This window comes from Geotrypetes seraphini, chromosome 3 (genome assembly GCF_902459505.1).
Source record: "Geotrypetes seraphini chromosome 3, aGeoSer1.1, whole genome shotgun sequence".
Taxonomy (NCBI): Eukaryota; Metazoa; Chordata; class Amphibia; order Gymnophiona; family Dermophiidae; genus Geotrypetes; species Geotrypetes seraphini.
Genome location: NC_047086.1, coordinates 331,249,633 through 331,266,666, shown reverse-complemented (window position 1 = coordinate 331,266,666; position 17,034 = coordinate 331,249,633). Strand labels below are relative to the sequence as shown.

At 44.6% G+C, this 17,034-nt stretch overlaps 1 protein-coding gene across 5 annotated transcripts in view; it reads right to left on the bottom strand.

Annotated features, from left to right (window-relative positions):
- The window catches only part of VRK2 (VRK serine/threonine kinase 2), a 162,901-nt gene that overhangs the window by 100,415 nt on the left and 45,452 nt on the right, over window positions 1–17,034 (bottom strand). For 4 of the 5 annotated variants that reach the window (XM_033936306.1, XM_033936303.1, XM_033936302.1 and 1 more), the window contains one exon: window positions 16,075–16,167. The exons of the other annotated variant lie outside the window; for it this stretch is intronic. In XM_033936306.1, the coding sequence (XP_033792197.1) occupies window positions 16,075–16,167 (93 nt within the window). The remainder of the gene's footprint in view (window positions 1–16,074; window positions 16,168–17,034) is intronic. 5 annotated transcript variants of the gene reach the window in all.

Genomic DNA, 17,034 nt, shown 5'->3' with positions numbered 1-17,034 from the left:
TTGGGGAGGGAATGAGGTCTGGAGGAGAGAAAGCATACAGGAGGCTGAAAAAAGGGAAGAAATATTGGATGCACAGTCAGAAGAATAAAGTGCAACCAGAGACTGATGAAATTACCAAAGGTAGGAAAATGATTTTATTTTCAATTTAGTGATCAAAATGTGTCCGTTTTGAGAATTTATATATGCTGTCTATATTTTGCACTATGGCCCCCTTTTACTAAACCACAATAGCGTTTTTTAGCGCAGGGAGCCTTTGAGCTTCAAGAGCAGCGTGGGGCATTCAGCGCAGGTCCCTGCGCTAAAAACCGCTATCGCGGTTTAGTAAAAAGGGAGGGGGAATATTTGTCTATTTTTGTATAGTTGTTACTGAGGTGATATTGCATAAAGTCATCTGCCTTGACCTCTTTGAAAACCCGCGGAATATAAATGATAATTAACATTTTCTCTGCGTACAGCGTGCTTTGTGTTTTTAAAATTTTATTGTTAGTAGATCATTTTGACTTGGCCACAAAGGTAAGGGGGAGGGAGGGGAGCTGCTGAAAGAGTCTACCTTGACGTGGTTGCAGGCTTACAAATCTTTTGGTCAAAGAGTGCAGCGACAGAGAAAAGTATTTGTGTATTCAGCCCATGAATGAAATCATTAAAACATTATAAATTGCCAATAAATTGAAATGAAAACCAAAGGATTGTGAATCAAATTGATTCTCTGACAATACAAAGATTCCAACCTTTAAAAATGATGTTACATAGTTCAGGCAACTTTATAAAGAGTTTTTAGATACTAAAATCTTGTTATTAAGGTTTAATTGACGTGCTGGCACTTTGAGGAAATTCTTTGGTTTTGTGCAGCAGTTTGGGCACTCGGGCTCAAAAAGGTTAGCCATCACTGGCCTACATCAAGAGGGAGAGCCTAAAAATGTAATCTATAGGGCTGTGTCTTGATCAAGAGAAAGGCACAGTAACTCGGAGGAATAAGTACTTGATTACTGCAGGTTAGAGTGAGGAGGTATAACATATGAAAAGAAGAATATAATATAATATACACAGATGTTAAGTTAGGGACAGCACTACCTACTTATAACTTGGCTCTGTGTAATATTTAAGAATAGATACCTAGAGCATTGAAGAACTAGAATCTTATTTTTACAGAGCCAAGTTTATTTACAAGATTATGGAAGCAATGAAGTAATTTTAGTTACAATTTAGGAATCTTTAAACAAGGGAAATGTGCCACAAGATAAAATATGGTTAGAGAAGGATTAATTTAAGCTGGATTAAAATTAACTCACTATGATAAAGGCCAAGTAGGTCTGGTTGCAGAGGGTGGCTGGAGGAGATGATGTCCTTGCTGGAAGAAAAGTTCTTCAGTTGTAGAATAGTTGGGCGCACTTGGAGTCTTGAATATAAAAGAGAAATTCCAGCAAGATGTGTTGCAGATGTCCAACAGCGATCCAAAGAGGAGGAGCTTAGGTGAAACTCCCCTTTTTATGGGGCTTGAAGTCAGATCCAATCACAAGTCAGGAATTCAGTTCAAACTTGTTTCTGTTCTGGCTAGATGCTGTCACTTGATTTGTTTCTTAGCTAGACAAATCCTTGATTGAATTTTAATAAAGTCATTGCTTGGAAATATCCAGTGGCTTTTGTGTTATCCCAACCTCTGATTGCTAAGTCCTGGTAAGGTTTAAAGACAGTCATTGTATTGGAGTTTCAGGTTGCTCAGGTCTCTTTTGTCCTATCCCAATCTTTGATTACTAAGTATTGTTCATGTAGACTGGGAATAGTTAACGCTTCTGTTTTACTGATTGTGGTGCATATCTTGGAAACTAAAGGTCTGAGGAGATACTTCTGCCATCCTTTGTTATCCACTGAATCAATGTCCAACTTCTCTTGTTTCAGGCTTGCAACAGTACCAACTAGAGTTTTTCAGAGGTCAAGTTAGGAAATACATTTTAATTTAGGCAATATTTTTATAATTGTTAGATCTAGCAAAATTAATCATATCATGCTACAGAAGAGGGTCCAACCTAGCTTGGATGGGAATGAAATGCTTTGTGCTAGCTGGCTAACTTTGGGCTGGTGAGCATGGAGGATTTTGAAATTTTGTGCACATGCTTTAAAAAAATAAAGAATTAGAAAAGATGTAGAGAAGGGCTACAAAAATGATAATGGAGATTGGATGACTTCCCTATGAAGAAAAGCTAACATGATTAGGGCTCTTCAGCTTGAAGGAAACACAGCTGAGGGGAGATAAGATAGAGGTATATAAAATACTAAGTGGCGTAGAACAGGTAGACGTGAATCACTTGTTTCCTTTTTCTAAAAATATAAGGGCTATGGGGTACTCAATGAAGTTACCAGGTAGTAAATTTAAAACAAAAATCAGGAGAAAATATTTATTCACTTATTGTTTGGTAATTAAATTCTGGAATTCATTACCAGATAATGTAGTAAAATTAGCAGGATTTAAAAAAGGTTTGAATAATTTTCTAAAAGAGCTCATTAAGTCATTAAGATGATTTGGGGGAAAATCCATTGCTTATTTCCAAGATAAGTGTCATTAAGGGCCCCTTTTATCAAACAGCAGTAAAGCTTTTTACCAAAGGCCAGCGAGGTAAATATTCCAATATTCATTCAATTCCTGAGCATTGGACCATTTACAGTGCCAGCCCACAGTAAAAAGCTCTATCGCAGTTTGATAAAAGGAGCCCTAAATCTGTTTTTCCTCCTTCGGGATCTTGCCAGATACTTGGATCTGAATTGACCACCATAGAAAACAGGATATTTATTTTTTCTCACATATGGGCGACGTCACCGATGGAGTCCAGATGCGGAAGCCTCGCAAGCAGGCTTGCTTGAAGAAACTAGAAGTTTCGAGTCGACTGCACCACACATGCGCGAGTGCCTTCCCGTCCAGCGTAGGGCACGTCTCCTCAATTCAGATAGCTAGCAGAGAAGCCAACTAGAGAGCTGCACGGGAAAGGGGACGACGGGAATCCCGCGGGACCCGCGGGCATCCCGCAGGTTCCCCCTTCGGGTCACGGGGATCCCGTGGGGACGCCCCCTAGGGTCGCGGGAATCCCGTGGGGACGCCCCCTAGGGTCGTGGGGATCCCGTGGGGATGCCCCCTAGGGTCGCGGGGTTCCAGCGGGGCTGGATGTACTCAGTCGCGCGGCTCTTCTTCTCCCTACCTGCTCTGCTTGCAGCACAGAGCCGAATGGAAGTCTTCCCGACGTCAACGCTGACGTCGGGAAGATTTCCATTCGGCTCTGTGCTGCAGGCAGGGCAGGTAAGGAGAAGGAGAGTAGCCTCGCGGTTCGAGTGGCTACCAAGGGAGGGGGGCAGTCCACCCTGGTTGCAGCACAGCCGGCCAGGTCCCCTTACTTTTGTGGCACTTCCCCGACCGACCGACAACAACCCCGGTCCGACAATCCTCCCTGCCCTGTAGCCGCGAATCTAAATTACCTTCTTACAGCAGCTGTAAGAAGGTAATTTAGATTTGCGGTTAAGGGCAGGGAGGTTTGTCGGACCGGGGCTGTTGTCGGTCGGTCGGGGAAGTGCCACAAAAGTAAGGGGACCTGGCCGGCTGTGCTGCACCCGGGGCGGTAGAGAAGGAGGGGGGAGAAGGACGCTGAAAGCACTGAAGACAAAGGGGTGGAGAAGGACGCTGAAAGGCCATGGGGAAGACGGGCGGGGGGGAAGGACTCTGAAAGCACTTGAAGACAGAGGAGGGAGAAGGACGCTGAAAGCACATGGGGAAGAGAAAGGGGTGGAGAAGGACGCTGAAAGGCCATGGGAAGGGCGGGGGGGAAGGACTCTGAAAGCACTTGTGGAAGACAGAGGGGGGAGAAGGATGCTGAAAGCACATGGGGAAGACAAAGGGGTGGAGAAGGAAGCTGAAAGGACATGGGGAAGACGGGGGGGTGGAGAAGGACGCTGAAAGGCCATGGGGAAGACAGAGAGGGAGAAGGACGCTGAAAGGACATGGGGAAGCAGAGGGGGAAGAAGGACACTGAAAGCACATGTGGAAGACAGAGGGGGGAGAAGGACGATGACAGGACATGGGGAAGATGGGGGGAGAAGGACGCTGAAAGGAAATGGGGAAGAGAGAGTAGGGAGAAGACACTGGCAGGGAAGAAGACAGATGCCATACTATGGGGGAGCGGAGAGAAGAAGATGGGTGCCAGACCAATTTTGAAGGGGGAAGAAAGGGAGAGGCACAGTAACAGAGCAAATGGAAGATTCAGAAGGAAGAGAGACAGTGGATGGAAGGAATTGAATGAGAACATGAGGAAAGCAGAAACCAGGCAACAAAGGTAGGAAAAGAATTCTATTTCTTTTTTTTTTGCTTCAGGATAAAGTAGTATATTAGTTGTGTTGATAAAAATTTATAAACATTAGAGGCTCTGGAAGAAACCCGTTTACAAAGTATGTACTCTTTCCAATTAATATTTTCAAATTAATAAAGTCTTTTTGCTTATTTGTAAATGGGTTTCTACCAGAGCCTTTAATTCAGTAGCATAATTAAATGAAATAACTATTTCTGAAGTTTATAGGGACGGGCGGGGACGGTGGGATTCCTCACGGGGACAGGTGGGATTCCTCACGGGGACGGGTGGGACTTCTGTCCCCGCGCAACTCTCTAAAGCCAACCAAGGGAGGTGGGTGGGTTGTGAGAATAGCTGCCTGTTGTCCCTGGATAACACCTGTTACGGTAAGTAACTGTGCTTTATCCCAGGACAAGCAGGCAGCTTATACTCACATATGGGTGACCTCAAAGCTAACCAGAATGGGATGGCGAGAGTGTTGGCAATTTAGGAGAATAAATTTTGCAATACTGTTTGGCCAAAACGTCCATCCCATCTGGAGAAAACATCCAGACAATAGTGAGAAGTGAAAGTATAAACCAAGGACCAAGTAGCAGCCTTGCAAATTTCCTCAATAGGTGTAGATCTGAGGAAAGCTACTGAAGCTGCCATTGCTCTGACTTTATTGGGCTGTGACTCTACTGTGTAGGGGTAATGCAGCCTGGGCATAGCAGAATGAGATACAAGCCACCATCCAGTTGGAGATGGTACGCTTAGAAATAGGATGTCCCAACTTATTTGGATCGAAGGAGACAAAAAGTTGGAGCAGTTCTGTATGGTTTGGTGTGTTCCAAATAGAAGGCCAAAGCACGTTTACAGTCCAGAGTATGAAGAGCTACTTCTTCAGGATGAGAATGAGGCTTTGGAAAGAACACTGGAAGAACAATGGATTGGTTAAGATGAAATTCCGATATCACTTTAGGGAGGAATTTAGGATGAGTACGAAGAACCACTTTGTCATGATGGAACACTGTGAAAGGTGGATCAGCAACTAAAGCTTGCAGCTCACTGACTCGTCGAGCAGAAGTGAGGGCAATGAGAAACACCACTTTTCAAGTGACATACTTCGGATGAGCCTTGTCAATTAGTTCAAATGGAGGATTCATCAGTTGAGCAAGGACAACATTGAGGTTCCAAACCACAGGAGGTGGTTTGAGAGGAGGTTTGACATTGAAAAGTCCTTTCATGAATCTGGAAACCACCGGATGATCAGAGAGGGGTTTCCTTTCAATAGGCTGATGGAAAGCTGCAATTGCACTGAGATGGACTCGGATCGATGTAGACGTGAGGCCAGAAGTCGATAAGTGCAAAAGATAATCCAAAACAGAAGATAAGGAGGAATGTTGGGGCTCCTAATCAGGAGAGAAACAACATATAGAAAATCTAGTCCATTTTTGGTGATAGCATTGTCTAGTGGTAGGTTTCCTAGAAGCCTCTAAAAAGTCTCGACAGGTTGAGAAAACTGAAGAGGAGTCATGTTGAGAGGTACCAAGCTGTCAAGTGTAGAGACTGCAGGTTGGAATGAAGCAGAAATCCATGGCTCTGTGTAAGCAGAGAAGGAAAAACTGGTAGAAGGTATGGCTCCCTGCTGCTGAGTTGAAATAGAAGGGGAGTACCAATGTTGTCTCGGCCACCGAGGAGCAATCAGAATCATGGTGGCAAAATCATTTTTCAACTTGACCAGAGTCTTGAGAATGAGAGGGAATGGAGGAAATGGATAGAGGAAGAGATTTGTCCATTCCAGAAGAAAAGCATCTACCTCGAGGCAATGAGGAGAGTATATCCTGGAGCCGAACTGAGGCAATATGTAGTTGTGGGGCGCTGCAAAGAGGTCTATCTGAGGATTCCCAACTGTGAAAAAATGTGATGAAGAGGCGAGGAATGGAGAGTCCATTCGTGAGGTTGCAGAAGATGACTCAAATTGTCCGCCAAGCAATTTTTTGCCCCTTGGATGTAGACAGCTTTGAGGAAGGTGTTGTGGTGGATTGCCCAGTCCCAAACCTTCAGAGCTTCTTGACAAAGGGAGGCAGATCCCGTCCCTCCCGTTTGCTGACATAATACATGGCGATTTGGTTGTCCATCCAAATGAGGACTACTTGGTCGTGAAGATGTTGAAAAGCGTTGAGAGCCTTGAAAATCGCTCTGAGTTCCAACAGATTGACGCAACATTGACGATCCGTACTGGTCCAGTGGCCTTGTGTACGGAGACCATCGAGATGAGCGCCCCAAGCGTAGGTCGAAGAATCTGTCGTGAGGACCTTCTGATGAAGGAGCGTTTGAAAAAGCAAGCCTCTGGAGAGATTGGAAGAGAGCATCCACCAACGGAGAGACTGCTTCAAAGAAAGAGTGACTGTGATGTGTCAAGAAAGTGGATCGCAAACCTGCGTCCATTGAGAAGCCAGGGTCCACTGAGGAATTCTGAGGTGAAATCTGGCAAAAGGAGTCATGTGTACTGTGGAGGCCATGTGACCTAGTAGTACCATCATGTGTCTCGCTGAGATGGAAGAGCGGGAAGACACTGTACGACAGAGTTGAAGGAGAGCTTCCAGATGATGTTGTGGAAGGAATGCTCCGAGTTGGATAGTATCCAGAACAGCTCCGATGAATTGTAGATTCTGAGAGGATTGAAGCTGGTATTTGGGAAAGTTGATTTTGAATCCCAAACTTTGTAGGAACCATGTAGTCCTTTGGGTCGCTACAATAACCCCCTGAGATGTTGAATCTTTGATGACCCAGTCATCGAGGTAGGGGAATACCTGAAGACCATGGTTCAGTAGAGCTGCTGCCACAAGCACCAGGCACTTGGTGAACACTCTGGGAGATGAAGCCAGGCCAAAGGGCAGCACTCTGTACTGATAATGCAGATTCCCCACCCAAAATCTGAGATATTGATGGGAGGTCAGATGGATGGGAATATGAGTTTAAGCCTCCTTGAGATCCAGAGAACATAGGGGATAAAGGAATGCCAGGGACAACATGCAAAATTTTTCTTTGACCAAAAATTTGTTGAGAGCCCTGAGATTCGGAATGGGCCGCAGATCGCCTGTCTTCTTCAGAACAAGGAAGTAACGGGAATAAAACCCCCTGTTCTGCTGTTCCAAAGGAACTGGTTGGATGGCATGGAGACGAAGCACAGCTTGAGCTTCCTGAAGAAGAAAGGCAGTCTGGGATGGATTGGAAGGATACTCTCTTGGAGGAAGCTCTGGTGGAACCTGAGTGAAATGAAGAGAGTATCCTTCTCTGATGATGGTCAGTATCCAGAGGTTGTATGTAATTGTCATCCATTGGTGGTAAAAATGATGGAGACGACCTCCTATAGGGGGAAGATAAGTCAGAGACAGCACGATGGAGGTTATGCTCTGTTGTAAACAGTCAAAAAGGCTGTGAAACCTTAGGTGCAGCAGAAGGTTGAGATTTTTGTTGCTTTTGAGGCTGCTGTTTCTTAGGAGGAAGGCGAGTGTAAGGAGCCGTCCTTGGAGCAAAACGCCTCTGGTAAATGGGAGGAGGGCGTGTAGGCTTGGTAGGAGTTGGCTTTTTGTTTAGGTCTGACAATAGAAGCAAAAGATTTTTCATGTTCAGACAACTTCTTGGTGGCAGCCTCAATCGATTCATTGAAGAGGTCATTGCCTGCACAAGGAATATTAGCCAAGCGGTCCTGAAGATTAGGATCCATGTCAATGGTACGAAGCCAGGCAAGGTGACGCATGGCTACAGAGCAAGCAGCCGCCCGGGCTGATAACTGAAGTAGATGGAGTGAGTTGTGATAGAGAAGCAATGATTTCCTGAAATTCAAAGTGTTTTTGAGTGTCTAAATAGGTAAGAAATTTAGGCAAAAGAGCAATAAGGAACTCAAAATAGGTGACAAAATGGAAGTTATAATTGAGGACTTTAGAGGACATCATGGCGTTTTGATAGATGTGACGCTGAAAATTTGTCCATAGTTTTCCCTTCTCTTCCAGGAGGAACTGTGGCATAAACCTTGGAAGGATGGGACCTCTTCAAGGAGGACACCACAAGTAGGGACTGATGAGATAACTGTGAATTATCAAATCCCTTACAATGGAGTGTTTTGTATCTGGAGTCCAATTTGCCTGGAACCGCTGGAATTGCATAAGGAGTCTCCAGGCATCTGGTAAAAGTTTGAGACAAAAGCTTGTGAATAGGAAGCTTAAGTGACTCTTCTGGAGGTTGAGGAAGATGCATGACTTCAAGATACTCCTTAGAGTATTTGGAACCAGCATCTAGCTGAAGGTCCAAGTCCACAGCCATCTGACGAAGAAAAGATGAGAAAGATAGCTGATCTAGCAATGCTTTGTCTCGAGTAGGACTCGAGGTCGTTGAGGCAGCCTGGGTCGAAGATGAAGCTTCGGCCGGAAAAAAGGCCTCAAAAGAATAGGGAGACTTGGACGAAGCTATGGAAGCCGCTGAATTCTCGAGGTGTGGAAGTGGAGACCTCGAACGAGGAGTCGGTGGTCTAGTAGAAGTAGGTGTAGATCGAGGCTTAGTGGAAGAAGGACACTCTTTAGAGCAGGGGTGTCCAATGTCGGTCCTCGAGGGCCGCAGTCCAGTCGGATTTTCAGGATTTCCCCAATGAATATACATAAGGTCTATTTGCATGCACTGCTTTCATTGTATGCTAATAGATCTCATGCATATTCATTGGGGAAATCCTGAAAACCCGACTGGATTGCGGCCCTCGAGGACCGACACTGGACACCCCTGCCTTAGAGGAAGAACTATGCCTGGAAGTATGCAGATCTCGAAGATCCAGGAGACTTTGCCTCGGAGACAGTAGCAGCCGATGCCACCAAAGAATGGATGGGACTTGAGACTTGATGGAGGAGCCTCGATGCACTCCCAAAGACTCTACTCCTTGTATAGAGTGTGAGGATTCCTGCCGAGGCACTTGCAAAGAATCTGCTCCTTGCTTCACGTGCTTTGATGCCAGACCAGACACTCGCAGAGACTCTACTCCCTGCATAGAGTGTGAAGCTTCAGCCGGCTCAACCTCGCGGGAGTCTGCAGAATGCCCAGGCTGGATTAGAGTAGCTAGCTTCGGTCCCATTTTGGTAAGGAACTGAAGAAATTGCTGCTCTAACATGGTGTGGAAGGAAGCCGGCAAAGATGGATCTACGTCTGAAACCGGACCACCTGCCTTGGCTGGAGGTTCCACCAAGGCAGTGGAAATGTGCTTCGACTTAGAAGTCTTAGGCACCTTAAGCACTACCGGTAGAACTGTCTGTTGAACTATCTGACCTGAGGAAACAGGGGAAGATGTAGCAGACGTCGTCAAAGAAAGAGCCGCTGCAAACGAAGGTCTGATGAGGCTTGAAGTTGAAGTGGTGGAGGCAGGAGGGCCCTCAGTCGAAGATGGACGAATCCATCTTGAAGAGCTTCTCCACCGAAAGTTGACGATGTTTAAGGGCTCTAGGTTGAAGGGTACCACAGCGTTCGTACGACTTGATGATGTAGCCCAAGGCACTTGAGACACCTAGTGTGAGGGTCCGTGAGAGTAATCAAACGTTGACACTGGCTACACTTCTTGAATCCTGTCGCTGACCAGGACATAGAAGGAAAAACAGCCACTGCAAGGTCGAAGCCCTTGGGCTGCGGACGAGCGGCCTGCCCCAGCAGCCGAACGGAAGAACTAAATTTTTTTTTTTTTAAACTGAAAATAAAAGAAAGAACGTACAAACAGCGATTCGTGAAGGAAAAAAAACACAAACCGCGGTGTAGAGAAGGCACGAAGTGAAAAGTTAAACGCAGAGAGTCAAAGACGGACTTCTTGGCTCCGCGGAAAACTGAGAACTGAGGAGACGCGCCCTACGCTGGGCGGGAAGGCACTCGCGCATGTGCAGTACGGTCGACTCGAAATTTCTAGTTTCTTCAAGCAAGTCTGCTTGCGAGGCTTCCGCATCCAGGTTCCATCCAGGCTGCCTGCTTGTCCTGGGATAAAGCTCAGAATGGGTTACAGAAGAACATATATAGGTTCCCTACTTTCTTTGAAAACTATCTAATACCCATGGAGATTTACTTAGTTAAAAAAAAAAAAGTAACATACATGGTGAGAAACAAGGGGACCTATCTATAACTCAGGGAATTACATAGTTTCAAGAGGTAACCCAATACATAGGAGCAGAATAAAACAGGCAAGACAATCAGGTAGAATTTATTTAGATTTATATCCCATCCTCCCCAAAGAGCTCAGAATGAGTTACAGTTTACATTCACAGTTATAATATAGAATTTACTTACAGTGTGTTGCAACATATCTTCATATAGGATTACTAACTGATGCTGGTGAAGGGTTGAGAGTGACTAGGCTAAAATGTTTTTACAGCTTTAAGGGCTCTGATATGAGGAGATAAGCTGTTTGGTAAGAAATGGTATTAGGATCGTTTCTAGGCTGTCTGGAGTTAGAGGGAGTGTCCTGATGGTGTATTAAGCATATTTCATCTTGGGAGCGTAGCATTCTCTTTGGGGTGTAGAGAGGAAGTTTGTCTGAGAAGTATTTGGGTGTCATGTTGTAGAGGGATTTATATGCCAGCACTAGGCCTCTGAAAATGCAGCATTTGGTTTTAGGCAGCCAGAGGGACGATATCACTGCTGGAGAGACTGGGTCATGGGCTTGTAGGTTTTTCACTAGTCTTATTGCTGTATTTTGAACTTACTGTAGTAGTTTGGTGGGGGGTTTTTTGCTGTAAGACCGTTGAATAAAGCGTTGCAGTAATCCAGGCATAGAGTAGTTGGGTGAAGTCTTGTTCCGTGAAGCAGTTTCTCATCTTTCAGAGCTGGAGAAAACATGGATAATGAGTCTCTAGGCGTGTAACGACATAGGCATGGAGTAGTTGGGTGAAGTCTTGTTCCGTGAAGCAGTTTATCTTTCAGAGCTGGAGAAGACATGGATAATGAGTCTCTAGGCATGTAATGACACAGGCATGGAGTAGTTGGGTGAAATCTTGTTCCGTGAAGCAGTTTCTTATCTTTCAGAGCTGGAGAAGACATGGATAATGAGTCTCTAGGCATGTAATGACACAGGCATGGAGTAGTTGGGTGAAATCTTGTTCCGTGAAGCAGTTTCTTATCTTTCAGAGCTGGAGAAGACATGGATAATGAGTCTCTAGGCGTGTAATGACACAGGCATGGAGTAGTTGGGTGAAATCTTGTTCCGTGAAGCAGTTTCTTATCTTTCGGAGCTGGAGAAGACATGGATAATGAGTCTCTAGGCGTGAAATGACACAGGCATGGAGTAGTTGGATGAAATCTTGTTCCGTGAAGCAGTTTCTTATCTTTCGGAACTGGAGAAGACATGGATAATGAGTCAAATCAGTTGAAGGTCTGTAGACCACATATAAGGTGACCAGTCTGTTGTTGGGTCATTGAAAGAGGAAGGTTTTTCTACTTTCTTGAAGTCCAGCAGGTTATCCATAGCCTTAATCTGCATTGGTAGCAAGTTCCATGGTTTGGGGAGGAAGTGGGAATAGAACCGCTCACGAGCTGTTTTCAGTAGGAAGGATCATCCAGGGGGAATGCTGAGCTATTTCTCATTTCCCAAGCGAAGGGGGCGGCTAGGCATACAAGGTTGCAGTTTGGCTGCTATGTACCTAGGTGTCTTGTGATGGAAGTTTTTGTGGGCCAGTATGAGGCCCTTGAAAACACAGCATTTACTGAAGGGCAAAGCGTAATGAAGGAAAGGTGGGGTCACGGATGCTGAGGTTTTTCAGGAGGCGGATTGCTTGATGGAATTTTCTTAACAGTAATTTACCACAGCAGGTCTTAACTTTTAGGCCTTTCCAAACAAGTACAAAAACAGCACAGAGAGAACAGCACATTGCCATTTCACATGTGCCTATTATATCATCATTTACATATATAGCATAACATAACAACTTACATAAGCAACTATGCACTCATTTCTAGACTATGGTTAGGGCTCTTCATTATCAATTTAAACCAGAGGCTCTCGAGACACACACACACCCAGTCAGGCTTTCAAGATATTTCTGATGAGTATGCATGAGCTAGATTTGCATAAATGTGAAAATCAACCCAAACCAAATTTCCTTTATGAAATAAGAATAAAATAATACTTTAATGGACTTTGGACATAACCACCTTGTAATATGAGGGTAATTTTTTTTGTTTTTTAACAGGTCGCATAAGGGCTTATGTCATCTTTTATTTAAAAAAAAAAAAAAAAAAAAAAAACCACCCAAAAACCCACCAGAACAGAAACATCCAAAATTTTAGGGCACCTAAAGCCACAGTGGGTCAGTAGCCAAAGTGCTGGCCCAGTAGGGACAAACATCATTTTAGCCATCAAAAAGAAGGGGCAGAACAGTTCTGCCAAAGAATGTTGAAAAGCCTTCTCTCTCTCATTCCCCATCACCTGCTTCAGCCCCTTCAACCATCAGCAGCTGTCTGAGCAGTGATTCATACTGGCTGCGACTGCTGTGCTTCATCTACAGCAGGAAATCATGTGGTTGGAAGAGGGAAGCCCGGAGAAAGAAGAGAAGGGGGTATTGCCCTATACGTCAAAGAAGGAATTGAGTCTACCAGAGAGAACACACCAGAAAAGGATAAGTTAGAGTCCCTATGGGTCAAAATTCCGGGAACAAATGGAATGGATACGAAGATTGACATCTATTACCGACCTCCAGGGCAGTCTGAAGAAATTGATTGAGAAATGAAGGACAAGATTAAAACGCAACTGCAAGGGAGGCAACGTAGTTATTGTGGATGACGTCAATTATCCGGGGATAGACTGGGACCTAGGCACCTCCAGCTGCGGTAGGGAGACCAAGTTCCTGGATGCTGTAGGCGATTGCTTCCTGGAACAACTTGTCAAGGAAAATACAAGAGGAAATACAATTCTGGACATAATTCTAAATGGACTATGAGAACCGGCGCAAGGTGTAGAAGGGACTCTGGGAACCAGTGATCACAATATGATCTGCTTCAACCTGGACACATGGGCAAAACATTGATCCACAACGACGGCCACGGCACTGAACTTCCAAAAAGGGAATTATGAAGGGATGAGACTCATGGTGGGGAAGAAGATTAAGAAGAGGATAAGCACTGTAAGAATGTTAGAGCAAGCATGGTTCCTTTTTAAGGACATGGTCACCAAGGCACAAAATCTATATATATCGCATATCAACAAGGGATCCAAGAGGAAAAAGAACAAGGAACCGATGTGGCTCACTGTAGCAGTGAAGGAAGCGATTAGAGACAAGAAGACTTTGTTTAAGGAATGGAAAAGGTCAAAAACAGACAAAAACTGGAAAAAGCACAAACAACATCAAAGCAGGTGCCATAAGGCGGTAAGAGGGGCCAAAAGAGACTACGAGGAAAACACGTCAAGCCTTTCGATATATTAAGGGGAAATGGCCCGCGAAGGAGGCGGTGGGGCTGTTGGATGACCATGGAATAAAGGGAGTGCTAAAGGAGGACAAAGCCATCGTCGACAAACTGAACACATTTTTTGCGTCTGTATTTACTGAAGAGGATATACACAACATACACAACATACCGGAAGCCGACAGACTATAAGCAGGAAATGAAGACAGGAAACTGACAGGGTTGACGGCCAGTCTAGAAGAGGTATGCAGGCAGATTGATAGGCTTAAAAATGATAAATCTCCAGGACCGGATGGCATACATCCGAGGGTCATCAAGGAACTGAAAGGGGCTATAGCTGAACTGCTTCAACTAATAGACAATCTGTCAATCAATTCAGGAAGGATTCCAGTCAGATGGCGAATGTTACGCCAATCTTCAAGAAAGGTTCGAGGGAAGATCCGGGAAACTACAGACCGGTGAGTCTGACCTCGGTACCGGGAAATATGGTAGAGGTGCTGATAAATGACCACATCATTGATCACCTTGACGGACACAATGTGATGAGGACCAGCTTGCATGGCTTCAGCAAAGGAAGATATTGCTTGACGAACTTGCTGCACTTCTTCGAGGGAGTAAACAGGCAGATAGACAAGGGTGACCCAGTCGACACTGTATATACGGATTTTCAGAAGGCATTCAAGAAGGTTCCAAATGAACGACTACTTCGAAAAATTGTGAGCCATGAAATCGAGTGTGAAATACTCACGTGGATTAAAAACTGGCTGGCGGATATGGAACAAATAGTGGGGGGTAAATGGGCAATACTCGGACTGGAAAAGCGGCACAAGTGGAGTGCTGCAGGGTTCAGTGCTTGGACCTACGCTTTTCAACATATTTAAAAACTATCCAGAAATTTGTACGACAAGTGAGGTGATTAAATTTGCAGAAGACACGAAGTTATTCAGAGTAGTGAAGACACAGGAGGATTGCGAAGACCTACAACGTGACAAACACGCTCGAGAAATGGGCCACGACATGGCAAATGGGGTTCAACATGGATAAGTGTAAGATGATTCATGTCGGTAACAAAAATCTTATACACAAATATAGGATATCCATTGCGGTACTTGGAGAGACCTCCCAGGAAAGAGACTTGGTAGTACTGGTCGACAAGTCGATGAAGCTGTCCGCGGAATGCGCGGCGGTGGTGAAAAGGGCGAAGAGAATGCTAGGAATGATTAAGAAGGGGATCATGAACAGATCGAAGAAGGTTATCATGCCGCTGTACCAGGCCATGGTATGCCCTCACCTGGAATACTGGGTCTAGCACTGGTCACCGAACATGAAGGAGGACACAGTACTACTCAAAAGGGTCCAGAGAAGAGTGACTAAAATGGTTAAGGAGCTGGAGGAGTTGCCGTACATCGAGAGATTAGAGAAACTGGGCTTCTTCTCCCTTGAAAGAGGAGACAGAGGGGACATGATCGAAACATTCAAGATAATGAAGGGAATAAACTTAGTAGATAAAGACAGGTTGTTCACCCTCTCCAAGGTAGAGAGAACGAGAGGTCACTCTCTAAAGCTAAAAGGGGATAGATTCCGTACAAACGTAAGGAAGTTCTTCTTCACCCAGAGAGTTATAGAAAACTGGAACGCTGTTCCGGAGGCTGTTATAGGGGAAAACACCCTCCAGAGATTCAAGACAAAGTTAGACATGTTCCTGCTGAACCGGAACATATGCAGGTAAGGCTAGTCTCAGTTAGGGCACTGGTCTTTGACCTAAGGGCTGCCACGTGAGCAGACTGCTGGGCACAATGGACTACTGGTCTGACCCAGCAGCGGCAATTTTTATGTTCTTAAGGGAAATCACATGGGGGGACAACACTCAAAAGGTATAAGGGATGATGACAACAACAATACCAGGAAGAGAGAAATTATTGTGCAACTGTGGATGCTGAGGGGGGGTGACTGATTCAATGTGGGTGGGAGGAGAAACTAACTGCACCAAGGGTCAGGGGGATAAGAGATGTTTGCTGTTAGTACTAGGGCTCCTTTAAATAAAGTGTGCCAATGGATTTAGCATGCACTAAATGCTAAAAAGCTCATAGGAATAAAATGCACTTGATCCATTAGTGCACTTTAGTAAAAGGAGCCTTAGTTTTGGCTCCTGTCCACCAAAATAAACTGATGTTTATCTGGCAAAATATTGAATTTATTTTCAGTGATTTTCTCCCATTTTTGTTCTTAGGACACCAATAACGTTTCCAAATAGGATAGTCCCTAGCTATGGCGAAGAACTTAATACAACAGATTACAAAGTAAAATATTCAAAGAGCAGTTAGCAGTAAAAACCCCAAATATTTACCTGTTCATGATTCTTGTAGCCCAACATTATATTTTCTGCCTTAATGTCTCCATGTACATATTCATTTTCATGAATAAATTCCAACACATCCAGCTGTCAAACAGTAAAAGTTAAAAGTTCATGGTTTATAATGCAGGCATTTTCATTAACATTTACTAAACATCAATACTCTCAAAAAAGCAGTCTCATTAGCTTGACGTTCCGAGTATGCACAATGCTTTATAAAAACTACTACTACTATTTCTTGTAGCACTATAGCACTACAGATGCACACAGTGCTGTACATTAAACACGCAAGCGACAGTCCCTGCTTAAAAGAGCTTACATTCTAATTATGACACTCACACAGAACACAGGATGAATCAATATATGTTGCTCATGAAGGGAAATACAAAGGGATGAAGAGGTAGAGAGGGTAGGGTCTACAGAGGGAATGAGAAACATATATTGTATTGCAAGTTTGAAGGATTAGAACCTAAATGCATACCAATTCAGGCAGGTTGTTTCAGGCATGCAGCACAGCAAGGTAGAAAGGGCAGTCAGAAGCGGGCAGTAAAGGAGAAGGGTACAGACAAGAGAGACTTACCTGGCGTTCCGGGGGCAGGGTAAAGGGAGAAAGAATGAGAGCGATATTGAGAAACTGCAAAGTGAATACACTTGTAGGTCAATAAGAGGAGTTTGATCTGTATGCGTAAGCAAACAGGGAGCCAATGAAGTAACTTCAGGAGAGAGGGTAACATGAGCATAACAACACTGGCAGAATACGAGGCACGCAGCAGAATTCTGAACAGACTGAAGGGAGAAGAGTTGGGTTAGTGGGAAGCTCATGAGAAGCACTTTGCAGTAATCCAGGCGAGAGGTGATGAGGGCATGGATAATGGTCTTGGCAGCATGCTCTGTAAGAAAACGCTGGATTTTAGTGAATTTGTATAGAAAGAAGCAACACGTTTTTGCAGTTTG